We start from the raw sequence: 24,328 nt of genomic DNA on the forward strand, positions 1-24,328 counted from the left end.
CATGTTTGAGACCCCTGACCTAGACCTAGCTGAATCACTCAGAGCTGTGAAAAATTTTGCATCCTGAGCACTGTTGCTAGGTCAACCTAGTTTTCTGTGTAGATGCAGCTGGGTTACAGGAGTCTTCTGTCAACCTAGCTACTGCCTCTCAGAGAGTTGGAAAACCCTTCCATCAATGTAGGAAGGTCTACACTACTGCACTACAGCTGCAGCATGGTAGTTGTGCCACTGTAGCAGCTATAGTGTAGACATACACCAATAGAAACTGGATTAAACCCTCAAGCATTAGGCTTAATATCCCTTCCAGACTGCACTGCTACTTGTCAATCTCTTAACATTGTGCAAAATAAAACAAACAAACAAACTGATGTTGCTTATACCAATGATTTTTTAAAACATTCTTCTGGTGTCTCTAAGCTATGAAAATAAGAACTGTTGATTTACATTTGCAGTACCTTACTTTGGTCAACCATGCCATCATTTCCACCAGTACCACCAAAAAGACTCAGCTCACACTTTCCTGAAGCAACTTGCAGTGTTGCCAACTCTCATTATTTTTGTCAGGAGTCTCATGATAATTATAGTTTTCCTTAAAGCCCCATCTCCTGGAGTCAAGTGGATATGTTATGATTTCAGCCTTCATTCTTAAAGAAAAAGTAAGTTTCTAGCCCTTGTGGCTGTGGAGAGAGCTTCAAAATGTGACCCCAGTGCACCCTAAAGGCTCAAAAAGCAGAAAGCAAATAAAAAGAACCCCAAATCTATTATTTTAGATAATCTCATTATTTTAAAGATGTTAAATCTCATGATTTTGGTGATCCTGCCTCGTGACTTTTGGACATTTGGGGTTGGCAATACTGCAATTACAGATAACTTACTTAAATTTAGATGCTGAACCTTGAGAACAATCTGAGTTCTCACACAGTAGCTCCTGTCAGGAGAGTTTGAAGAATGAGTGTTGTGTGCAGAATTAACTAAGAGGTTTTACTGTCATAGGAAACTGGAAAACATCCTCCTCTGCTTCCACTTAGCTCCCTAGAATAGATTATATCACACAAGGTAGCTTCACATACCCGCCAGGAGCCCTGATTTGGATGGAACAATCCTAGATGTAGAGTTTTGGCCAATGCCCCAGGATTGTTCATTGCTGCTGCATGAAGTTTGTTTATTTAATACTGGATTCTCATCATTAAAGCCTGCAGTGCTGATCTTGTAGGAGACAGACAGCTGACTGTCCACCCCCCTGCTATAGGCGTGCGCACCGGATGTGCTGGGCAGAGCTCTGGGGGGGGCTGGGCTGCGTGCTCCCGCAGGGCAGCATGTCTGGCTCCGTGCTGAGCCAAATGCTGCTACGAGCCTCATGGTTAGGATAAGGGGCGCTTATCAGCTTAACAGGATAAGGGCGGGGGCAGTCAAGGGACAGGGAGCAGGAGGGGTTGGATACATAGCTGGCAAGATGGGCTGTGGTGCCCATGCTCCACAGTTCGACAACATGAGGTGGGGCGCTCTCACCTCGGGGGCAGCTCCCCCCTCCCCGGCGTCCCTGCGTGCTGGGGAGAGTCACGGCTGAAGCAGGGCAGTTCCACAGGCTGCCTCTGTCCCCCACCCCAGAGCTGACCCGGTTCCCAGCTCATTGGCCAGGAACCTGGCCAATGGGAGTTATGGGGGGGTGGCGGTGCCAAAGCTGCCTGACCGCGCCTCCCCAGCAGGGAGGGGGAGGAAGCTGCAGGCAGAGAGAGCAGCAGGAATCTGTCACTGTCAGACACAGACGGCGGGGGGGGGGCATTGTGGGGGCAGACAAACAGATGGAGCCGGGGGCAGGAGGAAGAAGCAGTGACGGGCATCCTGGGGCTGGTATAAAATACACAGTCCAGAGGGGGCTTCCTGGGGGGTGGGCTTATAGCAATAGTCCCTTCCCACGCAGACCAGACCCGGGCTGCAGCTGGCTCTGTCCATCACTCCTCCCCACCCCAAAGAGACCCACACAACCCTCTGCCTCCCTGGAAGATCCCCACCAGCCCTGTGCCTCCATCACCCCTCTCCAGAAAGCCCCCCACTTTGTGCCTCCAGGGACAGCTCCCCTCCCCCTGCTCCCTACAATCTTCCCCTTTGCCTTCCCCCTCCAACCCCCAGATCATTGGCCAAGAGGCTCCCAGACTGTTGACCACCAAGGCCAACAGGAGCTGCACCTGAGGCAGGGGACCTGCTTGCAGATGCAGACCTGCCCAGCTGTGGCTCCAGAGCACGGGGAGGGGGAGCCACAGATGAGCAAACCCCGGTCATCATCATCACAGGCACAGCAATTCTCTGGATATTTAATTTCACTGAGGCAAGTAATTTAATCTACTCTTCCTTTCCAGACAGTTTGTGGCTTTTCTTGTAAGAAAACTTACAGTTTCTTTGCAAAGAAGTCCAGTTATACTTTTTCACTTGAGAAGTATATTTTCTGGTTGTTCATAAGCTCATTTATTTTGTTAACTCAGTTTCATAGGGAATTTTAAACGTCACTTGAATTGTAACTTTTTTTCCGTTGCGCCAAAAACACATGGAAGATGTGCAGATTTTTATTTCTGTGGCCAAACCATGTAAAAATGTAAATGTCAGAGCTAGAAAAGCTCTGCAAGGGTATGGGTCCCTCAGGAAATTGTCCTCAAGTCATTCATTCTTCTGGGCATTCCATTCTATTGTTCCCTCTTACAGTGATAGAGATCAGTGTCTGCACCCACAGGGGAGATGAAGAAAACTGGGCCAACCCTGCAGCCACTCTGCCTCTAACCTTGTTCTCTGTCTGCTTCCTCTACCAGCCGCTTTGGTCTCCTTGGGATTCCCCCTACCATTACTCCCTCTGGGTCTTCTTTCTCTGGAGCTTCTCATGAAGTAAAGTTGTCATTACAGGTTCTTATCTCTAATGTATTTAATTTTGATGTATTTATTAAGTGTTAATTAATGCACTATGGGAGTCCCGCTTCAGCCCTCGGTATAAATTGATCCTCTTCTTTCCATACGTTTTGCCCATAGGGCAGCCCTAGGGCAGCCAGCAATAACAGCTGCACCTTTGCAATGGGGTGAAGGAAGAGGACCATGAGATCCCTATTTATGTGATTTGCAAGAAGTGTTATCATTACTCAGGGTACCAAATGTGTTTAAATGATATAGGTGCCTTGTAAAATCCCAAAACAAGATCACTTTCATTTCTCATATAATAATCTCATATACAGTATACACACATTTTTCATTAATTCTATGTGTTGATTTTATTGTTCTTATTCATTTTTATTAACTAGGTTACTGGGTTTTTTTCAGTGTGGAAAATTGTGTGCTAAATGTTTGCCTTTAAAAATAAATAAATAAATAAAATTCCTTGGGTGCACACCTTAATTAAATGTGCTGCGCACGCCTATGCCCCCTGCTAACTTCAGGTGAAAAGCAGACAGCAAGATAGGGAAAGCAGTCAGGAGCAATCATTCACCAGCCTCCCACCCTGACCAATACAATGGCAGCATCAACTCCATCCCCACTCATTAAGCTGCAGTGAAAAGGGATGGCCCACCACTCTGAGGAACAAGGGCTCCAATCAACTGGTGGTGGAAGGAAAAAAATGGGACAGGAAAAACATCAAAGGGCAGATATGGAAAGAAACAAGGTTTCTCCCTAGAGGAGAAAGAGGAAGGAGATATGCCCCAGTTGCCAGGAAATGTGCCTACTGGCCTTCGCTACAGGTGCCAGTATAGACCACCTGCCTCTAGAAAGAGGGAGTGAGTATGTCTGTGGGTGAGGAACAGGCTGCTGCCCCCTTTCTCCCCTGCCAAGAAAATAACCACAGTTTGATCCATTGGGGAGGAAGGTCACAGGCCCTCCATTGGTACCTTCTCTAAATACCGGAAAACTTGCAGTCTCTAGTCTCGCGAGTCTCTAGGTATTTTTGCAATGTCAGTCTGGCATTCAGTAAAGATAATGCAGAGGCACCAGTTTTGAATCCCCAATAACTAAGATATTCCTACTGAAACTAACAATGGATCCAATGCCCATCTCTTCCTCTGGAAGATTTTATTTCCTGACTTTCCCTTCACATTCTTCCTCAAACATTGGCAACTGTGTCAGTATGGAGTGAACCCCAGCTTGGGCTCTGATGTGACCAGTACTCTGGCAACAACTCTTGTTGGGAGCTCTGCTGGAGAAGTGCAAGATCCCCTTTCACACCATATCAGTAGATGAGCAGCAGAGAGCTCACCTACTGAATGCTGGGAGAGGCACTGGTGGAAGTCTTTTGATGGCTCCATTTGCCTCAGGATAGGGTTGCTCGAGGCTTTCAATCTAAAACTGAATGAGGTTGATGATAGTAGCGATGACGACTCTAGCTCTTCAGCTCTGAATGCACGCATATAGAAGAAAATGGCATAGACAGTGATTAGCCACAACAGTTTTTATTCCATTGTGAAGATAAATTAAAACTTTATAAGTGTAAACTTTGGACTCCCCTCCCTGGGGGAGGTTTAGATTGGATATTAGGAAAAACTTTTTCACTAAGAGGGTGGTGAAACACTGGAATGCGTTACCTAGGGAGGTGGTAGAATCTCCTTCCTTAGAGGTTTTTAAGGTCAGGCTTGACAAAGCCCTGGCTGGGATGATTTAACTGGGAATTGGTCCTGCTTTGAGCAGGGGGTTGGACTAGATGACCTTCTGGGGTCCCTTCCAACACTGATATTCTATGATTCTATGACTAATTCATAGATATTACCCAGACCTGTGCTAAGTCAAGTGCCACTCTTTTCTTAACCTATGTGTTATATAATTTTAACATTAGCTTTAATCAATTTTTTATATCTCTTTTGAAGTACTGGTACATCAACAGAATTCATCATAGGGTCCTGAAGGTCAGCAAGGAAGGGATCAAAGTAAGCAAGCTTTTGAGAACCACATACTCTTCCCAACAAATCTTAATTCTAGACTGCCTACGGACCTACTTCATTGTTTCCACAGCCTGATGAAGAGAGTACTATGCTTATTATTTCCTTGAAAGGTCATTGTCAGCTTCAGAACTATTTGTTTGCTTGCCTTTATCATCTGTCTGCAGTTAGAATCAGGCTTTTGCCAATTCTGAGGTTGAGGTTTCTTTGCTAGTTGTCATGAATAAAAGAGGCAACATGCTCGACAGTGCCTTATGTGCTGGTTTCTGTGCCCCAGCAAGATGGCATAGCTGTGCTCATGCATTTCATTGGAAATCTAGCTCTTGTATTTCTGATCCTTACAGGAAATGTGACACTACCAGCACTGAGACCTTCTGCCGTGTATTAATATTATGTATTGCAAATGTAAGTAAACTGTGCTTTTTAAAAAGTATCTCCTGTTTTTGTTATATATGTAAGGACAGTTGCCTTCTCAAGCCACCAGACTGCAAGCAATCCCTTCTCATCCAGCTCCATGAGGGCTCCCACAGACAGCTCCCTACCTCACCCTCTTGAGGCTTTGAAGTGGAGAGGGAAACCAATGTACAAGCATAGTGCATCAGCTTGTACATGTTTCCTCCCCACATCAAAGCCTCAAGTCACTGCTCCTCCAGCTTCTTTAACACACACCCATGCAAACTTCTGGTATAGCCTACCCCAACTCCACACACTCACTTCTCATTGCTATTCCTCCCCCACATCCCCAATCCATGTCCATCCTATCACCTTACACTTTAACCCTAATCCATGTTCATCCTATTACTTTACGCTCCCATACAAACCCTGACACACTGCTTGTCACAATGCCAGACTTCCAAGCATATAGACTCAAAACTTTTTTTTTTTTTTTTTTTTTTTTTTAAGTGACACCTTAGATTCTGGAGAACAATTCCACAGCAAGCTGTGGATTCATAGATTCCAAGGTCACAATGGACCATTGTGATCATATACTCTCACCTCCTGGATAACACAGACCAGAGAACTGCCCCAAAATAATTCTTAGATTCTACCATCACAGATGAGGCCCGGACTTATAAACTAACAACAGGTAGCCATCAAGGTTGCTATTGGTTCAAGAAAACGTGGGGTGGCCTCCCCTCCAATCGCAACAGCTTGCAAAGTCCATTAGTTTTATCTTAAAAATAAATGGAAAATACATATTTCTTGAAAACAAAACAAAATTCCAACTCCATAAGTAAGGAGCCCATAATAACAAAATTAGTGTGTTTCAATGACAGATGGAAAAGAACCTTCAAGCATCTTCCCACCCCCTCTCAGCAGTGGTCCTGGATTTGTGCTTAGAAAAGTTTATTGATGCTGAAAGCATTTGTATTGACCTGCCACAAGTGTTTTCAGCCTTGAGAGGTAACGAGATGCTGGACCTTATAATTACACCATATCACATTGCTTGTTTTTTTTTTTCTGTTCTAACACTTGATATGGTTCTAGTAGCAGATAACTTACAAACACTACAGAGTGCAATTCCAAGCTTGCAGATGGTATAATGCTAGAAATTAATGCTTTAACAATGCAAGATGGCAGCTGCTAAAATACCCTCAGACTTTAAGACCTTAACATTCAGCAAAATGCTTAAGCAGAAGCCCAACTGTAAGTGCAAATAGTCCCACTGAAGTGAAATTTAGACCTATGCTCGAGTACCTTGTTGCATTGTGGCCTATTTGAGGAAAAACTCAAAATGATATTCAGAATGATGTGATCTTAAATTGTAATATCTCCTGTGATACATTGGGTCCTTTGATGGACACCTAGCCAACCAGTTAGCCGTAAAATCCCGCTTGGTCTGTTCTCTGCCTGCTTTATCTGTAAAGGGTTAACAAGCCCACAGATAAAAGAAAAGGAGTGGGCACCTGACCAAAACAGCAAATGGGAAGGTAGAACTTTTTAAAATTGGGGAAAAAAAACTTTACCTTTGTCCGGTGTTCTCTGGGCTGCAGGGATAGAGCAGCAATGCTATAAGCAGGAATGCTGTGTAAAGTTTGAACCAAGTATGAAAAATTATCTTCCATACCTAGAAGGAATCATTTGGATAGGAAACGTTCAGATAAATGAGATCAGGTTTATTCTTTATTTTGGCTTGTGGATCTCCTCTGTGCTAACCCCAGATGCTTTTGTTTGCTAGTAACCTTTAAGCTGAATCCCAAGAAGCTATTTTGGGTGCTTCATTTTTGGAAATTGCTCTTTTAAGATCTAGCAAAAGCCTAAGTTCCAGATGTATTTTCTTTCTTTTTGTTTTAATAAAATTTACCTTTTTTAAGAATGATTTGGATTTTTGTGTCCTAATAGATTTGTGCATATGCTGTTTGATTAATTGGTGGCCACAGCTCATTTCCTTTTTTTTCTCTCTCAGCTCTTCCCGGGGGGTGGGGGGGGGAGGCAGGTGAAAGGGCTTGAGGGTACCCCACAGGGAGCAATTCCCAAGTGTTCCTTCCTGCGTCCAAGGGTTTTTTTTGCATTTGGGTGGGGCAGCATTTACCAAGCCAAGGTCAGAGAGAAGCTGTAACCTTGGGAGTTTAATACAAGCCTGGAGTTGCAAGTATTAATTTTTAGAATCCTTGCGAGTCCCCACTTTCTGCACACGGAGTGACAAAGTGGGGATTCAACCTGGACATCTCCTGACTTGAATGGACTAGAAATGAAAGATTTTTACCACTGAAGGGACGGGTTTTTTTCTCACAGCTTGCCAATGGCATAAAATAGTCTTCATTTTTAGCCTCCTGAGTTGTAAGACATCAGACCTTAAAATGGTATTTATTAAAGCAGGTTCTGCAATGTGCCCTGAAATTCAGCCAACTGGGGCAAGCATGGAGGAACAGACAGCTGCTCCACTGAGAATCCTCGGCCTCTAGTAAACAAATTAACAAAATCAATCTCAACTTTTAGGTAAAACCCAAGGACAGAAATAAGTCTTTAAAAGCCCAGTCTACCACTGGGATATTGAACTGTTATTCTGAACCATTGCCTACATTGAGTCTCCATGAACCAGAGCTGAAAATGGTTTAAGTGTTAGTGTTACACAACTTGGTGCATAATGCACTTTTACATCTGCCTCTGAAGCATCTGTTATCAGGCACTGTCAGAGACCACACTAGATGGAAGATGGACTGAAAAGGTGTTTCTGTTAAGGGACCTCCCAGGTTCCTCAGGGTTTGATATAAATAGTAATAACAAAATATGGAATAAGAATTATTAGAAGCAACTAGTTTTCACTTCTGAAAAGTGCCCCTTCCCTACAGTACTGTTCACTGGGGGAGCAGTGGGATTCTGACAGAGATAAAGGGAAAATGTGGCACTGACAGACCAAGTCTCTCACACCCCATCATTCACGGAAACACTCAGAAAACCATAAAGATTTCTACTTGCTAAGGATCTGCCACTTGAAGGCTTGGAACAACAGACCTGTGCATGGCTATCTGTGACTGTCACTGCAGGTACAAGGCCACTGTAATCAGAGGTGTGATTGCAGCACACATAAACATATCCAAGCTAAATTTGATCTAGATAACACGGGTACCAATAGCAGTGATGCTGGGGAAGCATGTACTAGCTACCCAGCATCCCGTGAGAGCACGTATAGCCTGTGTGCTGCTGTGAGGATAAGACTCACACCTCCGCTAGGCTCCAGCTAATCCAGAAGCCAGGAACTGGTCTGGTGGCTCTCAGGGAGGTATATAACCTCACAGGAGGAAAATCAACTCAGTTATCCCAATGTCACTCCAGGGCTTAGAACTTTCTCCTGCCTGATGGTGGCAACAGACTCCCCAAGTCTCAACCTGCTCCAGCCTTGTTCCAAGCCCGCTCTGGACTTCTGATACTGGCTCTGACTACCACAGCTCCAACTGCTAGGCCTAACCATCCCCATAAAGGTTTCTGAGAACTGGGGCTTCACTGCCATTGGTACCTATGCTAGCCAGAATAAAGCTAAATTGGGTACACCTACATGGGTGCTGCAATTACATCTGAAGCATAGACATGCATTATGACTGACAGTAGAATAAGTGAATGTGTCCGAGTGTCTCCCCAGCTTATTGCTCTCCTCTAATATCACAGTCCACCACAAGGCAGGAAGTAGGGCTAGTGACAGGGCACCAGCAGCAGCACCAAGGGTGGGAGTGCCCCATCTACTATCCCTACCCCCAAACTCTCCCACCAGCAGCTGCTGCTCAGAACTCAGCTCCAATTCCAGATCCAGAAACTGAGTGGTTGGGGCAGGTACCGACTCCTGAAACTAATCCAAATTCACCAGTGAGTCCCAGCCAAGACAGGGCCACAGCCACCGGGGCGCTCATTTTGTCTCCATTGCAGAAGTGGCACATTTGCACACTGAGGTAGCCAACTTGTAATTCAGAAAGATGCTGTAAGCGGTACTTCGCCTGGCTCCCCCAAGGGGGGAAGAGACCCACGACACATCCCCACTAGGCTCTCACAGCGAGAGAAGATTCTTACTTTGATCTCACGTTGACGCTCTTGATGTACAAACACAGATGTTCTGCAGTGAAGACTCAGCCCCAATAGGGTCAGGGGACAGAGCCCTGCGGGAACAGTCACAGCTGGACACCCAGCTACAATCACCTCATCCCACAGAGCCCCACAGGGACGGCCACAGCCAGAGACAAGGCTACAGAACCTTATCACACGGAGACACGCACAGCCAGGTACAGTTGGAGACACACACCCAGTGTGACCCAGCCCCGCAGGGACAGTCACAGCTGGACGAAAAGCTACAGCCACCTGGTCATGCAGTCAGACTGTCACAGCCGAATACAGTCAGACATGGACAGACATCGCTGGACACCAGTCTACAATTACCTCACCACACACAGCCAGGTACAACCAGACCCAGCTCCACAGGGACAGCCACGACCGGACACCAGGCTACAGCCACCTGGTCACCCAGGGACAGTCAGACACTCGCAATCAGAGCCAGTCACGACCAGACACGCTCCCCCCAGCCCAGCCCGGCCGAACCGTTACCTCTGGGGCCGGCCGCTCTCTCCTCGGCGGACTCGCACCTCCCGCTCTCTATGGTTCCCGTGGCCTAGCGCCGCCGGTCACGTGGTTTCCTCCTCGGACTGCTGGCGGGAGACGGCGCGTGCGCAGGCTGTCAGGTACGGGGGCTAGGCCCGGACGTCGGGGGGAAAGGCTCCTTGGCGGTCCGAAGGGTGCGGTAAAATGCTGGGCCCCGCTGCCGCCGCAGCCCCTCAGCCCCGGGGGAGCCGAGACCTCTAACACAACCCGGGACCAGGGGTGGGGGCGGGGCTGTGTTGCCACTGCTTATGCTTGGCGGTTGAGCATGCGCATTGACCGCGCGGAGGCCGCTGCCCGGGAAGCTCGAGCCCCCTCCCTGAGTCGGGACGGGGGCAAAGAGGATGAGCGGGGGCGGATCCTGTGTAGAGGCTGCCCCTCCCCCCCGTCAGTGCGTCTCCATGGGAGCTGTGGGGGTGAAGCCCATTCCCTGGGCATCCAGGCTGCGCGCCGCCACCCACCGCTGCCCCAGGCTGGGGTCGCTCTCTGGCAGCCTGACCTCTAGCCACCGCCCTGCCCTGGCGCGTGCCTCGCCTGACACCTGCTGCAAGGAACAGGGCTGTTTCATGTGTAAGCTGTGGGAAAGCAGCAGCCGGGCAGCTACGTGCATCTGCTCTGGCACAAACCTCCTAGTTCCATCTGTGCTTTAGTTTTAAATAAATAATGTTGGCTATGCCTGGCTGTCACACAACCCAGCCATCATCCTCTGGCAGATTGCTTGTAGGCATTGCAGCAGCGGTGTCTGGAGATAGTATTTGAAGGAGAGAGTAGTAATGCACTTCTCACACGCAACCCCTGAGATTACTATGGTTGATGAGGCTTGGAGAAGATTCTCCTTTTTCCTCTATTTTATTAGTCTCCTTCATTTGTGCCACTGCCTTTGACAGTATTTTGTGAAGGATCACTTTCATTGTCTTCATGGTGCACACCTCTCCCCACACTCTGCAAAAGGGTGTTTGCCAGTTATGGCAGCAGATCCATGATCGAAAGTAAACAGGCAACAAGCAGTAGGCAGGTATTTGTGTGCAGAGAGGAGTAGGCCATCCTAAAGATGGTTCTAAATATTTTTGGGGGGATGGTCACTATACCTGAAGCTGGATAAATGAAAACACGAGCAGAAATATCCTTAACTGTTTTTTTATAAAGGAATTTTAAATCTATTGGAGACACAATTTTAGATGGTACTCTGTCAGGAAACAAAATTTGTTTACAATAAGGTTTGACAGTGACCCTTTAAGGATGAGATTGTTATAGTGCAATTTTAAACCCCTTTTTGAATAGGGAAGGAAACTAAGTTTGTCACATGAACAAAAACTGAATTGGTAGAGAAAGAAATGTCGTATTCAAGCTTCTCACAGGGCAATACAAACAATAACTATGAAAACCAACTTGGCCATGCCGTACTGACTGTAAAAAAATATTAAGCTATTTAATAAAGGGATCAAGGCCAGAGCAAGCATAGAGTTAAGCTTAATCTTTTGGGGGGTCTGGATATCACAAACAACATCTGCTTTATATCACAGATCTATCTGTATGTGAATTGCACAAAGATGGACAGTGAGGTTCAGAGGGATGGAAGAATCCTGGATTTGATTGATGATGCATGGAGAGAAGATAAATTACCATATGAGGATGTAGCAATACCATTGGTAGGTGAATACTATAGGCTGCTGATAAGCCGGATGTTTCTACCCTCTTTAACCTCTTAACAGAGGCATGGCATAGCAAATGTGTCTTACAGTTCTGCCAGTTGTACAAATGATGCTCCCACAACCCAGGGGCCAGCTTCCCATTTATTTTGTGGGGGATTTCGTCCTGCTGTCTCATATCTTTCGGTGGCTAGAAGAACAAGTGCTTCTCTCCCTGCAGTCAGCTGCCTCTCTTTGGAAGGAGAAAATGCTTTCCCCTACTCCTGACCAGTTATCTATTTCTTTGGATGGTGGAATGCTTCTTCCCATTATCCCCTTATTGCCTGGCCTGTTCTACACTACGAGGTTAGGTCGAATTTACCCACGTTGGGTCAATTTTATAATGAATGCATCCACACAACCAACCCCATTCCCCCGACCTAAAGGGCTCTTAAAAAATCAACTGCTGTACTCCTCCCTGACGAGGGGAGTAGCGCTAAAATCGACCTTCCTGGGTCTAATTTGGGGTAGCGTAGACACAGCGCTGTGCAATTCGATAGTATTGGCCTCCAGGAGCTATCCCGGAGTACAGGGCAGACATAAGTGATGCTTTTTCTCCCTGATACACTTCAGTTTGGCATGGCAGGTGATCAGCCAGGTGATAGCAGTATGCCGAGAGCTGGCTAGTCACATGATGCTGGCTACTCTTTATTTCCAGCTACTAAAATGCCATTAAAATAAGACAAAATAGGTTAAATATTTTCCTATTACTTTTGCATGAAAGCAATTGCTGTAGTTGGTACAAGGATGGTATGTAATCATGAAGGTGTCTGTGATATGATCTCTATTAAAATGTATCCACACCAGGGGTACCCTCTAAGCTGTGTGCTTGGATACATCCATTGTTGGCAGGTCTCGGCTCACAGAGGTACTGCTACATAGGGCACATTTTCTTAGAGTTTCCACCTCCACCACCACCCCCTGTGCTTCTACTGCCACTAGTCCAGAGATGGGTGAAGGGGTCTCAATCTTCCCCAGCTACTTCTGGTATCACCGGTCTATGGGGCGGGGTTCCAGGACTCTCCTCTTCCTCAGCTCTTTCAAGTGCTATGCAGCCGGCTGGAGGGGAGGTGGGAGGACTCACAGTCTTCCCGGTCCCTCCTTCACTTCCACTACTGCAAGCCAAGGGAGGAAAAGGGATAACTCCTCCTAGGCTCATTCAGCAACTATTTTTGGTCTATCACAGACCACTTAATGGTACATCAGGATGTTCACAGCCCCTTGTCCTTAGGCACAGACACAGCCTTGTCATTCATGGAAACCCCTCATTTAAACCCAGTAAGCCTTTAGATTGTAGTCCTTAATTAACTCATTAAAGGCCTTCCTGTGCCACTCTATTTTGATGGGCTCGAGGTTGCCTTTCATGTTGAGACACTTCCATCCAGCAGTGATTTTAGCTCGCTGAGTAAGTGTACTTCAGGCTTTTGTACCTACTCTTACCTTTTGCCAAGATTCTGTCTTAGGGCAGTGATGGGCTCCCAAATTGTAGGCCTCTCATGCTAGACTTCTTCCCTCCCACATCCATGTACCCAAAACCTGCAAGGCCTCTCTTCATTCTTTCAGTATGCAAAGTTCTTGAGGTTACTTGAAGGGAATTACTCTCTGTGTCAGTCCACCTGACTTTCTGGATTTATTTGGCATCACTGCTCCAGAGGGTATTGTCACTAAAGGACCATGCTGGGATAGCTGTCTGGTTACATTTTATGTTACTTTGAAGCTTGAAGCCTAAAGGCCCATCTCAGGGTCAGCTGGGTCACAGGTGAGGCAGCCTATGCCACCTGCCTTAGGACAGTCAGTGTCTGTTGCAGACATATGCATAGCAACTCACTATCTTCACTTAGTTCTGCTGTTTGTATTCAGGCTTTAGGAAAGAATCCTACCTCCATCTTGCTGATCTGTGATTATGTTTTTGAGACATGGAAGCCCAGACTCTCCAAGCTGTTAGAGTTTACTGGGATGTGCCTCATTAAACTGGCTAAATAGAGAAACAGCTTTGGTGCTGGCGTTTGTCTTATTGTCGGTTCAGTAGATAGTTCATAGAATATCTTCCCTCCCCGCAAAAAGACCCCCCAAAAGTGACTATGTACTTTCAGAGATTGAGAATTGTGCATACAGACAGTATCTGCAGAGGAGGAAGAGTTACTTGCAGCATACTTCTGAGGTGTCCTGGTCCTGTGGGCACTCTTACTTAACAGTAGAGAGGGGCCTGGGTGTGGACCTGAAGGCCCTCTGAGGCCTCAGGAGGACTGAGCCATTGTCAGAGATTGGATGTTAGCAGGCTATAAAACTAGCATGGCTGCTGTGGGGTATTCCTTCATTCAACAAAGTCAAGCAGGAGCTGACTTGAAAGTTGGTGTCGTTTAGAGTCATGGGCAGTACGTGACCCCACTTGAGTCCTGACCCACTTTGAACTTGAGTCCTGACCCACTACTTCTGCCTTTAGTGTCTGATCCAAAGCCCATTGAAAAGAATGAAAAGACTCCCAGTGACTTCAACAGGCTTTGGATCAGGACCAGTGAACAAAATCCTAGAGTTTGAGGAGTTCTGTTTGTCTCATGCTAGGAGTCCCAAGACCCAGGAGTGAGAATAACACATTCTCTAGCAATTGCATAGTTATAACAACACTTAGAGCAGGGGTCAGCAACCTTCCAGAAGTGGTGTGCCGAGTCTTCATTTATTCACTCTAATTTAAGGACTTCTTATAAGTCTATAATATATAAATAAACTATTGTTGTATGCAAAGTAAATAAGGTTTTTAAAATGTTTAAGAAGCTTCATTTAAAATTAAATTAAAATGCAGAGCCCCCTGGACCGGTGACCAGGACCCGGCAGTGTGAGTGCCACTGAAAATCAGCTTGCATGCTGCCTTGGCACGCATGCCATAGGTTGCCTACCCCTGACTTAGAGAATAAAGTTTAAAAGAAAAACAAAACAGTAAACCATTGCTCGTCCTGACAGCTTGTCTGTTCATCAGTTTTCTGTAACTAAAGCAAACTTTATAAGTGCTTTCCAGTTTTCTATCTGGCACTAACACTGCCTCACCTCCTTTAGGTCACTGACCTCAACTTTGAGACCGAGTGCTTATTTTGCTATTTTGTTACCTTCTGTAGGACAGTAAAGAGATAATTTGATAAAATGTCTTATTTAAAATTCTGAAATGGAATACCTATATATTTGGACTTCATTGCTGGAGAAAGATTGCAAACAAGCAATAGAATATTTGCACTGATATTTATGTATCTGATATTTACCAGACATTACAATCATTTATTTTGCTGCGTGTGTACTACTTGGGTCCACCAGCCGCCAAGATAGGAAACTAATTCACTTCTAAAACTAAGCACAGAATTCTTGTGGAAAATGGAATGCCCATATTTGGGCTTGTTGATATTTTTAAGGGGAGCAGTATGTACAGTACATGTCCTTCTGATGCTCCATCCAGTCTTAGTTGTGGATCTGTGTATTTATCAGTATGAAGTGATACTAACCTGCTCCTGTTATGGTGCTTTGTAAGTATAGAATGCATTGTACCATTTTGTGTTCTCAGAATGAGCTTCCTGAACCAGAACAAGATAATGGCGGCACAACAGAGTCAGTAAAAGAACAAGAAATGAAATGGACAGACTTGGCTTTGCAATATCTGCATGAAAACGTTCCGCCAACAGGAAACTAGAGAATCAGTGTTATGTCATGGGATGGTTTCAATACAAGAAGATGTTTTCCAGCAGATCTTCACCATCTCCTGTCCAACTGCTTAAGAAGGAATCAAAACCTTTAAAAACCTTCTAGTCTCAAACAGAAGCAAAATAGTTTAAAAGGCCCTATGTAACCAATGTAAAATAACTGACATTCTAAAGCTGCGGGGAGGTAGCAGAGTGCTTTTTCACTTACACAAAAATATTTGGAGTCCTGTTGTGTTGACAACTTCTTTATAAGTTCATCTTAATTGTCTTTTGCATATGATCAAAGAGGTAGTTATCACTGCCTGAAAGCTGATCATTGATCTCAGAAGTGATTCAGTGAATATTTGTGGTCGCTTTGATGTTTTATAGACCCAAAGCTATTCTTTTATGTTTTGGTGCTGCTGTTAGAGATCATGGTGCAAAACCTGAGCAATTATGAACCAACTTTTACTGCCTTTAACTTGTTTGTGACACAGGAAGGTTGTTTTGGGACCGAGAGAAAGATTAATTAACAGGGTCTGAAAGGGACTGAAATTTGTCTGTAAACACAAATGAGCATGGGAAAGAAATTCTTTATACAGTAAGCAGTCTTGGAGTTTGCCTAGTCTGGTTGGAGCACATTTCCAACACAGACATCCTGTGGTATGTTTGCTAACCATACTGTAAAAGAGCACAATTTATATTAAAAGGCTTTGTTAGTGTTGACTCAAAGTAATTGCCCTTTTATGTATGTTCGTGAATTATGTGGAAAGTATTGCTGACCTCAATTCAATTCCCGTGAACAGGTGTCCACACCATTCTTGGCACCCTTATTAACAGTCTCAGGTAGGACTGTGAGTAAACTGTCATCTCAGCCATAGAGATGGTGCCTGCAGAAAAGGATGGAGACATGTTTATTTTAAAGCGTGGTCATTGAGATAAGCAGCTGAAATGCCCATTGAAATCAATAAGAGTTGTAACCGCTTACTCCAGGGTTGAATTTGGCTCATCACGAGAATACCAGCCAACAATAGGCATACACTTAACATTAGCAGAAGTATGCCTAGCAATAGATACACACACAATTAAAACTGATATTACATACAAAAACTACATTAAGAGAATGGTTTCAGAGTAGCAGCCGTGTTAGTCTGTATCCGCAAAAAGAACAGGAGGACTTGTGGCTCCTTAGAGACGAACAAATTTATTTGAGCATAAGCTTTCGTGAGCTACAGCATGCATCCGATGAAGTGAGCTGTAGCTCACGAAAGCTTATGCTCAAATAAATTTGTTCGTCTCTAAGGAGCCACAAGTACTCCTTTTCTTTTTATTAAGGGAATGTTATAGTTGCAAAGTCAAACGTGAAAGTTAGGAAATGCCAGAATAAAGGTTCCTTGTGTAACCTTAATTCTGCCCCCCTTTGCATACTTACTATGAATGGTGTGATTCTACTTTTTCTACAGGTCCCTGCATTATTCAGAACACAGAATCAATAGGGCACCAAGATTGAATTAGGGTTGTGCAGCTGACACTGCATTTGGGGCTTCATAGGAGACCTCATGACTGATGTTGTGCAGGAACTGCATGCATTGGCTACTCTGACAGTACAGTAATCTCTCCCCAACCACCTTTTATCCACCAATGGGGCTATGCTGGCAGGCCCTCTGGTGGAGGGGAATTTGTGGGTAACTTGTGCCATTGCAACTGCCTTCTAGATAGACTTCCCGCTTCTGGGCACAGTCTGTACCTGTGTAACCTAGGACTTACTCTAGCCCATAGTGTAATTTCTTCATATTTTGCTGTAGCAAATATGCTCAGAGTCTTGGCCCTGCTGAAATGAAATATTTTCTCTTGGCTAGAAACTTTAACCTAATTTAAATATGAAGATGTAGGAAAGCCGAAATCTTTTTAGAAACAGCAGAATAATTATATGTAAAGACCAGGAAAACAAGAGCAACCAGATATGGATAGTGCTTGGTGCAGGGATTGTATTTTCATTGTCTGTGTGTATAGCACAGTGGGCCCCAATCGTGTGAAGCCTCTAGGCACTCCTGCAGTACATATAATAGAAAAGTTTGATTAAAACAACACTGACAGCCACTGTAGACGTGTTATTACTTATTAGCTTTCCTTTCAGTATCAGTGATTATGATTTAAGTACATCACTGTGATTTAAGAAACAAGTTCAATCAAGCTACATTTAAACCAAGCTAGCCTCTTGAAATCCAGCAGGGGGAGAAGAAGGACCTTCCTTTGTAATGTCTGGACAGCATTCAACATGCTGTTCAGCTGATGCCCTGGTTAACAGACTATAGCCAGTAGAGGGCACAGAAGCAATGATTTGCTTATTTATCTCAAGACCTGACACTTATTTAAGGGTATGTCTACACTACAGAAATAGGTTGAATTTATAGAAGTCAATTTTTTAGGAAGTGATTTTATACAGTAGATTGTGTGTGACCCCACTAAGCACATTAAGTCAACGGAGTGCATCCACAGTACCAAGGCTAGCGTTGACTTTCGGAACATTGCACTGTGAGTAGCTATCCCACAGTTCCCGCAGTCTCCGCCACCCATTGGAATTCTGGGTTAAGCACCCAATGCCTGGTGGGGCAAAAACATTGTCGCAGGTGATTTTGGGTACATGTTGTCAGTCGCCGCTCCCTCCGTGAAAGCAACGGCAGACAATCGTTTCGCGCCTTTTTTCCGTGCGGACGCCATATTGCTTTCAGCAGACGGTGCAGTAGGACTGCTAACCATCGTCATCGAACCACCGCTTCCGCTGCAACTCTGCTCTCCTGGTGCCATGAATCCACCTCGCAGGTCCTCTATATGACAGTCGTCATCCACCACTTCTGCTGCAACTCTGCTCTCCTGCTCTTGTTTCTCCATACCATGGCAAGCATGCAGCCCGCTCAGCTCACCGATACCGCTGCTGTTGTGTCCTGGTGCTGCTGGCAACAGATGGTGCAGTAGGTCTCCAAAACTGGTCATCCAACCACCGCTTCCGCTGCAACTCTGCTGTCTTGATAGTGAATTTCTCCATGTTGGCTGTCATGGGCTCCCACTTCCGCTGCAACTCTGCTCTCCTGCTCTGATGAATCCACCTCACAGGTCCTCTCGTCTTTCTCTATAAATATTTGTTCTAGTGGCACCCGTCATCAGCCACCGCTTCTGCTGCAACTCTGCTCTCCTGCAGATGCCATACCACGGCAAGCATGGAGCCCGCTCAGATCACCATGGCAGTTATGAGCATTGTAAACACCTTGCACATTATCCTGCAGTATGTTTAGAACAAGAACCTGCAAAGGCAGGCGAGGAGGCGATGGCAGCGCGGTGACGACAGTGATGAGGACATGGACATAGACTTCTCTCAAAGTATGGGCCCCGGCAGTTTGGACATCCTGGTGGCAATGGGGCAGGCTCATGCTGTGGAATGCCGATTCTGGGCCCACGAAACAAGCACAGACTGGTGGGATCACATAGTGTTGCAGGTCTGGGATGACTCCTAGGGGCTGCGAAATTTTTGCATGCCTTAGGGCACTTTCATGGAACTTTGTGATTTGCTTTCCCCTGCCCTGAAGCACAAGAATACCAAGATGAGAGCAGCCCTCACAGTTCACAAGCAAGTGGCAATAGCCCTCTGGAAGCTTGCAACGTCAGACAGCTACTGGTCAGTTGGGAATCAATTTGGAGTGGGCAAATCTACTGTGGGGGCTGCTATGATCCAAGCAGCCGACGCAATCACTGAGCTGCTGCTATCAAGGGTTGTGACTCTGGGAAATGTGCAGGTCATAATGGATGGCTTTGCTGCAATGAGATTCCCTAAATGTGGTGGGGCGAAAGATGGAACGCATATCCCTATCTTGGGACCGGAGCACCAAGGCACCCAGTACATAAACCACAAGGGGTACTTTTCAAGGGTGCTGCAAGCACTGGTGGATCACAAGGGACGTTTCACCAACATCAACGTGGGATGGCTGGGAAAGGTACATGATACTCGCATCTTCAGGAACTCTGGTCTGTGGGAGTGGCTGCAGCAAGGGACGTACTTTCCAGACCAGAAAATAACCGTTGGGAATGTTGAAATGCCTATAGTTATCCTTGGGGACCCAGCCTACTCCTTAATGCCATAGTTCATGAAGCCATACACAGGCACCCTGGACAGTAGCCAGGAGCTGTTCAACCATAGGCTGAGCAAGTGCAGAATGGCGGTAGAATGTGCATTTGGACGTTTAAAAGCGCGCTGGCACAGTTTACTGACTCAGTTAGACCTCAGTGAAACCAGTATTCCCATTGTTATTACTGCTTGCTGTGTGGTCCACAATATCTGTGAGAGTAAGGGGGAGATATTTATGGCGGGGTGGGGAGGGAGGTTGAGGCAAATCGCCTGGCCGCTGATTATGTGCAGCCAGACACCAGGGCGATTAGAAGAGCACAGGAGGGCGCGCTACGCATCAGAGAAGCTTTGAAAACCAGTTTCTTGGCTGACCAGGCCACGGTGTGACAGTTCTGTTTGGTTCTCCTTGATGAAAACCTGGCCCGTTGGTTCACCCTACTTCCCTGTAAGCCAACCGCCCTCCCCTCCCCCTTCGATCACCGCTTGCAGAGTCAATAAAGTCGTTGTTTCAAATTCATGCATTCTTTATTTTTTCATCACACAAATAGGGGGACAACTGCCAAGGTAGCCCAGGAGGGGTAGGGGAGGAGGGAAGCACCGAGTGGGGTGGTGGAGGAGGGGAGGAGGGAAGGACAAGGCCACACTGCACTTCAAAACTTATTGAATGCCAGCCTTCTGTTGCTTGGGCAGTCCTCTGGGGTGGAGTGGTTGGGTGCCCGGAGCTGCTCTTCCCTCCTCCCCCGCCCCACATTCTTGGGCGTCTGGGTGAGGAGGCTATGGAACTTGGGGAGGAGAGTGGTTGGTTACATAGGGGCTGCAGCGGCGGTCTGTGCTTCTGCTGCTTTTCCTGTAGCTGAACCATACGCCGGAGCATATCAGTTTGATCCTCGAGTAGCCTCAGCATTGCATCCTGCTTCCTCTCATCATGCTGCCACCACCTCTCCACTCGTGTGTCCCTCCTGTCCTCGCGTTCATTTTGTGCTTTCCTGGACTCTGACATTGCTTGCCTCCATGCATTTTGCTGAGCTCTTTCAGTGCGGGAAGACTGCATGAGCTCAGAGAACATTTCATCACGAGTGGGTTTTTTTCATCTTCTTATCTGTGCTAGCCTCTGGGACGGAGATGATAGGGGGAGCGTTGAAACATTTGCAGCTGCGGGAGGAAAACAAGAGAGAGTAGTATTTAAAAAGACACATTTTAAAGAACAATGGGTAGACTTTTTCACAGTGAACCAAGCTGTTAACATTATATAGTACATGTGCTTTCGGTTATATTGAGGGGCTGCTGGTTTGGTTTGAGAGATCACACACGCAGTGCCGGGCAACAGACTTTGGCTTGCAGGCAACTATTGTAAGCCACAGTCTTTTGGCTTCTTTAACCTTCATGACATGTGGGAATGGTTTCAAACAGCAGTGCCCTCATTTCCCATACCAAGCACCCGTTGGGTTGGCCATTTAAAATGGGTTGGCCATTTAAAAGGAGGGCCTGTGGTTTTCGGGTTAATGTGCAGCACAAACCCAGCTAAACCCCCCCACACACCCAATTCCCTAGGATGATCGCTTCACCCCTCCCCCCACCACGTGGCTAACAGTGGGGATGATTTCTGTTCAGCCACAGGCAAACAGCCCAGCAGGAACGGCCACCTCTGAATGGCCCCTTAATAAAATTCCCCTATTTCAACCAGGTGACCATGAATGATATCACTCTCCTGAGGATAACGCAGAGAGATAAAGAACGGATTTTGCTTGAATGCCAGCAAACACCAGGACCATACGCTGCCATGCTTTGTTATGCAATGATTCCAGACTATGTGCTACTGGCCTGGCGTGGTAAAGTGTCCTACCATGGAGGACAGAATAAGGCTGCCATCCCCAGAAACCTTTTGCAAAGGCTTTGGGAGTACCTCGAGGAGAGCTTCATGGAGATGTCCCTGGAGGATTTCCGCTCCATCCCCAGACACTTTAAAAGACTTTTCCAGTAGCTGTACTGGCCGCGAATGCATCCCAAGCCTTCAGGGCAAATTAATCATTAAACACGCTTGCTTTTAAACCATATATTATATTTACAAAGGTACACTCACCAGAGGTGCCTTCTCCACCTTCAAGGTCCGGGAGCCCGCTTTGGGAGGGTTCGAAGGGTATTGGATCCTGGGTGATAAACAGTTCCTGGCTGTCAGGGAGAACAGTTTCATCCTCCTCCTCATCATCATCTTCCTCATCCCCTAAATCCTTATCCCTGTTGCTTGAGACTCCCCCCTTGCAGGAGTCCACGTGCAGGGGTGGGGCAGTGGTAGGGGCACCCCTTAGAATTGCATGCAGCTCATCATAGAAGTGGCATGTCTGGGACTCTGACCCAGAGCGGCTGTTTGCCTCTCTGGTTCTCTGGTAGGCTTGCCTGAGCTCCTTAATTTTCACACAGCACTGCTGCCAGTCATGTTATAGCCTCTGTCCTTCATGCCCTTGGAGATTTTTTCAAATATTTTGGCATTTCATCTTTTGGAACGGAGTTCTGATAGCACGGATTCATCTCCCCATACAGCGATCGGATCCGATACCTCCCGTTCAGTCCATGCTGGAGCTCTTTTGCGTTTCTGGGACTCCATGGTCACCTCTGCTGATGAGCTCTGCATGGTCACCTGTGGCACGCTGGCCAAACAGGAAATGAAATTCAGAAGCCCCCGGGCTTTTCCTGTCTACCTGGCCAGTGCATCTGAATTGAGAGTGCTGTCCAGAGCAGCCACAATGGAGCATTCTGGGATAGCTCCCAGAGGCCAATACCGTCGAATTGCGTTCACACTAACCCAAATTCGACCCGGCGATGTTGATTTTAGCGCTAATCCCCTCATCGCGGAGGAGTACAGAAATCTATTTTAAGAGCCCTTTAAGTCAACAAAAATGGCTTCGTCCTGTGAATGGGTGCAGGGTTAAATCGATCTAACGCTACTAAATTCGACCTAAACTCGTAGTGTAGACCAGAGCTTAGACTCTATGGGTATGTTTAAACTGCACAAAAAAATCCAGTGGCAGCAAGTTTCAGAGCCCAGGTCAAACAGAAGTGTAGACATTCATGCTCAGGTTGGAGCCAGGGCTCAGAAACCTGCAGAGTGGTGTGGGTTTCAGAACCTGGGCTCCAGCCCGAGCAGAAACATCTGCTATTGTTAGCCCTGCAGCGCAAGCCCACATCAGTTGGCATGGGCTCTGAGACTCGCTGCCATGCAGGTTTTTTTGCAGTGTAGACATAGGAAAGGCTGAAACCTTCTAAGGGTTTTATGAGGCTTATGGCTTCTGAGACGCTTATTCAAATCAGTTATTCTGTCCTGTGATTTTTGCCTATATAGCACATTTGAAATGAATTCTTGTTAGTCATTTTTGCTAGGGAAACGAAGGGAGGCTCATGAGTCTTTTTAATATGGCTGCCTAAGCATGGATGTAAGCTTTCTCTGTTCTGCTCTGCCAAATCGAGCATCATCTGCTGCCCACCACTGTTTCTGTGCTGGCCTATCTTGAGCACAAATTGCTAATTGAGCGAATATACAGAAGTCTACAAAAATAAGTCTCCAAAAAAAGAATGGGTCCCAAGGCCACAATGCTAGTAAGGAAGGAAGGGTGGTCTGATGGCTAAGGCACTGCACTGGAACTCAGGAGATGTAGGTGCTCTTTCTGGTTCTACCACAGACTTCCTGTTTGCTATTCAGCAAATGTGCCTCGGTTTCCTTTCTGTAAAATTGGGATGATAATACTTCCCTACCTCACAAGGCCATTGAGGGTAAATGTTTGATGAGGCATTTATACTATGGCAAAGAACTCTATGGGCAAATAAATGATACCAATAGGATTAATGCAGCTGGGAAACTGATCAGAAGTCAATATGAACTGGTTACTGATCTATACAGGCTAATGGATTGGTTCTAGATATGTGAATGCAACTAGTATGGATTCATCTGATCTGATACCATTAGCACTAAAACATCAATAACCATCTAAAAATGTATTAGAACCTTCATCCTCTTATTAGATTGAAAAAATATTTTTTTACTTAGAGTTAGCTTCAGAAGTCCTAGCCATACCTTACCTGAATACTCAAAACCCTTAATTTTAACTGTCTTATGTGCATAATTAAAGGTGAGTGGGGGGGGGTTATGAATAAATGTTAATCAGTTTGGTAGGGAAAAGCTGCATTACAGTACATATGACAAAGCTTAATATAAAATATGTGCATTTCAATACTGCACTGTAATGCAGTGGGACTCACCACCACCGCGCCTCCTGCTGGCCGTGCTGGGAATTAGCTCTTGGTTGCCAGTGCACCTTCCTCTAGTGGTGTCTCACCGCCGTCACTTCTGCTCCACCTGTAAAAGCTGTGTCACTCCCTGAACCGCAGCATCCTCTTCTGGGCACAGCCCTGCAGCTGTGCCCCACTCCACTTTCTCCCCATTTCTGGGGGAACCAGCTGTCTCTAATCCATCCGCTTGCCTCTGTGCCCTACTGCGGCCTTCAGTCTAGCCCCTCGCATTAAGGGGTAAACTGCAATTTGAATACAGGCCACCACCTCTGTTGCAAGTGGGGGGAAAAAAGGGATGGGGGAAGGCCCACCCACTACTCCAAGCCCCGACCCAGGGACCCTATAGCTGGCAGCCACGTGCTGCCACTTCTCCAACTCCCGCCACCTGTTTTCCTGGGGCACTTTCCTGTAGCCCTAGCACCCTTTGTATCAGGGGCTTCAGCCTGGCAGTCCTCAGGCTGGAGCTCCCTATTGCTCTCCTGACCCTGCCCAGTACTGAGCTATCCAAGGTACTCCTCTAAGCCCTGGTCTACACTAGGACTTTAGGTCGAATTTAGCAGCATTAAATCGATGTAAACCTGCACCCGTCCA

General features: G+C 46.3%; 2 protein-coding genes across 6 annotated transcripts in view; one reads left to right on the forward strand and one right to left on the reverse strand.

Moving 5' to 3' along the window:
- Positions 1–10,022, reverse strand: part of CEP63 (centrosomal protein 63) — a 46,697-nt gene extending 36,675 nt beyond the window's left edge. For 3 of the 4 annotated variants that reach the window (XM_084639798.1, XM_084639799.1, XM_084639800.1), the window contains exon 1: positions 9,936–10,022. The gene's annotated coding sequence lies outside the window, so the exon portion shown is untranslated. Of the gene's footprint in view, positions 1–4,228; positions 4,246–9,935 lie in introns of those variants that run through there. The other variant, XM_084639797.1, reaches the window with a different exon arrangement.
- ANAPC13 (anaphase promoting complex subunit 13) lies at positions 9,995–16,062 on the forward strand. Of its 2 annotated transcripts, none has more exons than XM_084639801.1 (3): positions 9,995–10,069; positions 11,510–11,635; positions 15,222–16,062. In XM_084639801.1, the coding sequence occupies exons 2-3, from the start codon at positions 11,537–11,539 to the stop codon at positions 15,345–15,347; spliced, it is 225 nt and encodes a 74-aa protein (XP_084495927.1). In that variant the 5' UTR covers positions 9,995–10,069; positions 11,510–11,536; the 3' UTR covers positions 15,348–16,062. The 2 variants fall into 2 exon arrangements, with proteins under 2 accessions (XP_084495927.1, XP_084495928.1); XM_084639802.1 differs by having other exon boundaries at positions 10,049–10,123.
- The last annotated feature ends 8,266 nt before the right edge of the window (positions 16,063–24,328 follow it).

The sequence above is a fragment of the Lepidochelys olivacea genome, assembly GCF_965140295.1.
Source record: "Lepidochelys olivacea isolate rLepOli2 genome assembly, chromosome: 9".
Taxonomy (NCBI): Eukaryota; Metazoa; Chordata; order Testudines; family Cheloniidae; genus Lepidochelys; species Lepidochelys olivacea.